We start from the raw sequence: 6,415 nt of genomic DNA, 5'->3' as shown, positions 1-6,415 counted from the left end.
AGAAACCTACAGGGAACTGCAATTGTGTCCGAGGTCACAATAAACCTACTCGACGTGATTTTGCATCTTACTAGACTCTGTGGTTATTGGGGGTTCTCGTTGGGTTTGCTGTGTCAGCTATCTGCAGAGCTGGGACCACAGACAGAGGGAACACACGCACGCAGCCGAGTGATATCAACACAGGAGAAAGCAGAGCACCACACCGGTAGCATCTGACAACAATCTCATTAAATTTCTCCTTTGAGAATCCCAGACTTCATTCCTACTCGATCTACGTGTGCTAATGTTACCCCCAATTACAATAGAATTGGACTGACTCGAGATATTTATACTCACAATGCCCAAATGGGCTAGAGAAATATGACGATCACTATACCGGGAAAATGAAGCACAGAGCTATTAAGAGACTTGTCCAATGTCATGCAGAGAGTCTGTAATGCAGCTAGAAACCAGGCTCTAACCAGCGTTCTAACCACAAACCCAACCTTCCCTCGCTAGTTCGCTGTCAGCTACAGACCAACCTGAACTCAGCGTGTTTCAAGTCTCGAACAACTCCCTCGTCCCTTGGGCTGGTTTCTGATGACCCTTCCCCGCCTGCAGCTGCTTTCAGAGGCGTGAAGTTAATTTTCCTGTGAACAGCAGCAACAGCCGAGAACTTCAGATTCGGTCGCTAGAGGACAAACCATGGAGGCGCGTGTCATTATCAGCATTTGGCTGTTTATTCACCTAGGTAAGGTGTCTAGAGCTCTTCAGAGCATCCTAAGGAAACCAGGCTCCCGACGCTCACGCAACTCTAATTCTAAAACTTTTCCTAACCAAAACCTCTACCCTATCCCTCAACTCTACCCCTCACCCTAACCTCAATTCACTTGGTGTCGGGCGCCGAAACCCCTTAAGCTCGTTTGAAGTGCCCTCCTGAAGTGCAACACCCGAAACTCTTTCTGTGGGCCAAGTGCAATTGAATTGATGCCATTAGGTTAATCCTTGTGTTGCAGGTGTGGTGCTGGGTGACTCGGTCCAGTCTAAGGAACCCCAAATGTCTGGAATAGAAGGAGACTCTGTGACCCTCAATTGCTCCTACACTACCAGCTATACCGGTTCCCTCTCTCTCTACTGGTACCGCCAGTATCCCAACCAAGCCCCGCAGTACATTCTGCAGAGAGGCGCCAAGGGAAACACGTATGATCATACTGCAGATTTCGCACAGAAGAGATTTTCTTCCCAGGCTGATGACAGCTCCACAGTTCTGAACATCACAGTCCTGGAGCTGGCGGACACAGCGGTGTATCACTGCGCTCTGGATGTGACACAGTGACAGAGCCACATAGGAGAGCCGTACAAAAACCCTCCCAGCCCTGCTGCATTCGAGTTTCAGAGATTAATGCTGCTTGCAGGTCTCTGGAAGAGACTCCTTCTGCTATGTAAAACCATTTATTTTCGGATGACTAGGGGACGTCAATATATTTGTTCTAGCTCCTTCCAAGAGTTAAGTATTTAAAGAGATACATTCAACTGTCACGCTTGGAGAATATAAAGGGCTCTACGTGTGTAGTGTGGGACAAAAAAAAATGCTAATTTGTACTAAACTGCGATGTGTAAATAGGAGAATAAAAATCCAGATAACAAATAAATCGAAATCCTTATTTCTGGTACAATCAGGGTGAAAATGAATGAGTAAAATATGAAAAAATACTGTTTAAAATCCCATTTGTGGGAAAATGTGGGTGAAATATTTTAAAAATTAGGTGAAAATACGTATGTTGGCAAGTATCAGAGGGGTAGCCATGTTAATCTGTATGCACAAAAACAACGAAAATGTATGCCCAAATTAATCTGATAGTCTTTAAAATGCTACCGGACTCCTCGTTGTTTTCACATATGTTGTGTGTGATGGGATGAAGCTACAGTGTACCACACTACCAAAGTGAAGTGAGTATTCAAATGGAAGAAAAATTCATATGATGGGCTGATTGGTTTGGTAACTGACATTCCTTTGTATTACTTTTTTTTTTTAAGTATAGTTCCCACACGATAAAAGCGATGCTTTCTATGAGTGTGGTGTGGCCAACTAATGGCAAATCAGCGCCATCTGCTGGTGAATAGAATAAATACGTGTTGCGAGTTGAAATCCGTTCACTGTTCTACAGAATTTGAATGTTCTCCCATTGCAGCCGCACTGACAATAAAGGCTGTTGAAGAAACACACTAATAATTTTAAACAATTCCTCCCGGGAATCTCTCCTGGGATTTCATGAGAGCCGGAGACAGTTAGGAGGCGTGTTAGGAGCCCGACTACACCCCAGTCTATATTACTAGTCAATACTACATGATCCCCATCACTTTAATATCTGAGTGATTGAAAAGGATTTACCCGTAATCCCCATGGTCAGGCAGAGAAATGTTATCACTTCTCTGGACAGAGGGGGAACTAAAGCACAGAGAGACTCAGTCAATTGCCCAGATTCGCTAAGGGAATCTGTGGCAGAAAGGGGAAACTGAGACCTCCTGTTTCCCAGACTCAGCCTTCTCCACCACAACCCCATCCTTCTTCCCTCCCTCTCATCGCCACTAACGTCAGCTGCGGAGTAAGCTGAACCCGGTCTATTTCTTGTGTTTATTAAGAGTCCCTCACCCAAACTCCTCCCTCTTCCCCCAGCCTGGTTTCTGATCTATGTTCCCCAGTTGTAACTGCAGATCCTGTTCGCAGCAACATCTGGGACGAGTCAAACCTGTCTGCTATAAAAGAAATCATGGAGAACTCTTTCATTTTCAGAATTTGGATGTTCAATCTCTTAGGTAAACAGGTTGAGATGTTTAAAGGAGCCCAAGAGATTTAGGCGACCAGGTCCCAATACATTGTAAACCTAACCCTAGCCCTGCCCAACACCCACCGCCACACCCCAACTCTAACCCTAACCCCAATAATTAGAGTTCACTTTACCCTAATCCTAAAATTAACCTTAATGCCAACTTCATTTCCTTTGGAGTGAGGCATCCAAATCTCCTCGACTTCTTTGCAATCCCCAGCCTTAAAGTGCAATGCGCTTGGAGTCATTTACATGTGCCAAGTACAGTTGAGGTGATGTCCTTGGATGTGATTGTCTAGTTGAAGGCGCAGTGCTGGGAGACTGGGCCCAGCCTGGGGAACTCTACGTGTGTCGAATAGAAGGAAACTCCTCTATGACTCTCAGCGATACCCGTGTCTATCTGTACTGGTACCGCCGTTATCCCAGCCAAGCCCTGCAGTACGTTCTCCGCAGAGGAGCGACGGGATTCACACTGAGTGATATCTCAGATTTCGCCCAGGGGAGGTTTTCTTCCCAGGCCGATGACAGTTCCACAGTTCTGATCATCACAGCCCTGGAGCTGGCAGACACAGCGGTGTATTACTGCGCCCTGCAGTGACAGAAGCACACAGGAGACCTGCACAAAAACTCCCCTCGCCTTGCTACAGCGGAGGTTGCAGAAATTAAAAGCCACAAGCAGCGCATTTGAATTTTTTTAACCCCATTCAATACAAACATTTGTGGGTGATTATGGAGCTGTCCGTTTAGTTAGTCCACGCTCTGTCCTCCGCCAAAGTAAGTGCTTACTCAAAATAGCAACATTAAAACACAGCCTTTGGAGACTATAAAGGGAAAGAACTTAAATCGGGAAGAATTTGGGGCATCTTTTCTCATGTCTGAATGGGACAGATATCGCGGTCGGGGTAAAATAATAAAAAAAAGCAAGAGAGATTGTAACTGAAACATAGATAACAAGAATGACTGAAAAAATATAGGTTGAAACTACTGTTAAATTCATTTTTGGAAAAATTAGGGTAAAATACATAAACTAAAATTAAATATATGGACAATATACCTTCAAAATACCTGTTAATTATATCTGTGATGAGGTAAAGCTCTGGTTTCAAACTCCCTCAAGGTGTAATCAAAAATCTAATTGAAAACTTGGATTTTTAGCTGGCTTGTTTGGAAAGTGTTATTACCTTGTCTTATTTTTAAAGAAGCCCTACATATCAAATGCTCTCTGTGTACAGTATACTGTGGAAAAATAACGTGAATGCAGCGACACCTAATGGTGAAAATTAGGGTTTGTTTTGTCATTTGACATCCTTCTATGTTTTCTTTATTTTAACTTTCAGCAGCGGGGAAACAAAAATGCAGAATAAATACCCCAAGAACATTGGCTGGGAATTTCAAAGGACATTATTGGAATTTCATATTTAACTCTCATTACATTTCTCCTTCGAAAATCTCATTTCTCATTCTTAACGCCTCCGAGTATGTACTGAAATCTCTCCTACCCTAATACCTAATCCGCTCAAGATATTTATCCTGCCAATCTCCACCCGAGGTAGAGGAATAGCAAGAGGTCGAGTTTACAGATAGAGGAACTGAGGCACAAAGAAGTTCACTGGTTTGCATCGGGTCACACCAGGAGTCTGTTCCAAAACTGAGAACAGAAGCCAGGTATCCTGAGTCCCAGACCAGATCCGTACCCACAAATCAGTCCTTCTTCACTCAATCTTCGCACGATGTCAACTGCAGAGTAACAGGGAGCCAGCGGTGTTTCCGGGGTCAGGTCACTTTCCCAAACTCCGCCCTCTTCCTTTAGGCTTGTTTCTGATGAACCTGGCCCACTTGTAGCTGCTTTCAGAGACCAGAAGCTTAAAAGCCTCTTCGCAGCAACAGCTGAAAGAGTCAAACTCGGTCGCTATAGGAGACATCATGGACAAGTGTTTGATTCTCAGTATTTGGATATTTAATCACCTAGGTAAAGGGGCTCATTTTCAAAGGCGGCTAACAAATTTGTATGCACATCTCCTACCGAACCCTAAGCCTATCCTCAAACAATTTCTCTAAGTCTCACCTACTCTATTACTTTTAAATCTTCTGGTATAAGGCACCCAAACCCCTTAATCTTGTTTGAAATTCCAAACCTTACATTGCAATGCACCTAGAGCCAGTTCTATGGGTCAAGTGCAGTTGAAATGTTGCCCTTGGATTTGATTCTCTTTCTGCAGGTACTGCTCTGGGTGACTCGGTCCAGTCCAGGGAGCCTGAAGTTTCTACATCAGAAGGAAACACTGTGTCGCTCAGTTGTTCTTATGATACCAGCTCTAGTGGTGTCTATCTGTACTGGTACCGGCAGTATCCGCACCAAGCCCCGCAGTACATTCTCTGGAGAGGAGCGAAATCCTACAGAGATCTCAGTGATACCGCAGCTTTCGTCCAGAAGAGGTTTTCTTCCCAGGCTGCTGACAGCTCCACAGTTCTGAACATCACAGCCCTGGAGCTAGCGGACACAGCGGTGTATCTCTGCGCCCTGCAGAAGGCACAGTGACAGAGCCTCACAGCAGAGCTGCACAAAAACCCTCCTTTCCTTGCTGCAGACAGACGTTAAGCACACCGAGGCGGGAATCAGCGTCCTGCAGGGGACTTGAAAGCGCTGTTGAAAACACACTGAATGTTGGTTTCAAGTTACTCCTCCCAAACCTGAAATCCTCGTTCAAACAGCTCCATTAAAATATCGCCCTTGCAGAATACACAGTGCATGGGCTTTGTCACTCAGGAAACATCGTAGGAATACTTTTCTCATTACAAACTGGGGCCAGTTTATGAGAAATCCTAATTGTGAAAACCTCAGTTTATTGAGATTTGTGGGATAACACTACGGCAATAAAAAATATCCTATTTGTGGTTGGGTAAAGCGTGGTTCAGCTACCGGTTTCCAATGGACCAGAGTCAAATCTCTATCCGAACATCAAATAAAATTATATTTCTGTGTGATTAGTTAGAGAACTTGTATGAGTTTAAAAACATGAGTACAGACAGGGTCTCTTTGCATGTTGTGGAAAATCAATAGGCGAGCAGTGCTACCTACTGGCGGGAAATATGAATACATTTTATCATTGGAAATCTTTCCATGAAATTTAGATTCCTCTTCGCAGAAGCAGCAGGGGAGGGTATCCGACCGGTTCCCGTCTAGGGGAAGCCATTGAGACGTGTTTTCTTCTCACCCTTCGGGTATTTACTCGTCTAGGTAATTACACGGGATTTTCGAACAAGTATGAGAGAGTTTAAGACTCCTAAATTCCATGGAACATTAACCCCAACTCTAACCCCAACCCTAATGGTAGCCCTAAGCCAACTCCTCACATTGATCCTACATATAACCCTCACCGTCACCCTGATTCAGTTCCTGTTGCGCACCCGAATCTTTTAGAGTCCTCTGTGAGCTGCATGCACGGACCAAGCCCAGCGGAGAGGGATTGTCTTGTTGCAGGTGCTGCGCTGGGTGACTGGGTCGAGTCCAAACAACCCCGAGTGTCTGGAATAGAAGGAGACTCTGTGACCTTCCGCTGTTCTTATCACACCAACTGTACCGCTTCTGTCTATCTGAATCGGTGCCG

General features: G+C 44.8%; 2 gene segments (V, D, J or C); both read left to right on the top strand.

The window, feature by feature from the left end:
• Positions 1 to 684: 684 nt before the first annotated feature.
• On the top strand, positions 685 to 1,315 carry LOC135886430 (T-cell receptor alpha chain V region RL-5-like). The segment is given in 2 exon segments: positions 685 to 730; positions 996 to 1,315. Coding segments are annotated over 2 exon segments (366 nt in total).
• A 3,415-nt stretch (positions 1,316 to 4,730) lies between these two features.
• LOC135886429 (T cell receptor alpha variable 38-1-like) lies at positions 4,731 to 5,346 on the top strand. The segment is given in 2 exon segments: positions 4,731 to 4,776; positions 5,027 to 5,346. Coding segments are annotated over 2 exon segments (366 nt in total).
• The last annotated feature ends 1,069 nt before the right edge of the window (positions 5,347 to 6,415 follow it).

The sequence above is a fragment of the Emys orbicularis genome, chromosome 12 (genome assembly GCF_028017835.1).
Source record: "Emys orbicularis isolate rEmyOrb1 chromosome 12, rEmyOrb1.hap1, whole genome shotgun sequence".
Classification (NCBI taxonomy): Eukaryota; Metazoa; Chordata; order Testudines; family Emydidae; genus Emys; species Emys orbicularis.
The sequence above is the reverse complement of the archived record's forward strand: the minus strand, read 5'-3'. Positions and strand labels throughout refer to the sequence as shown.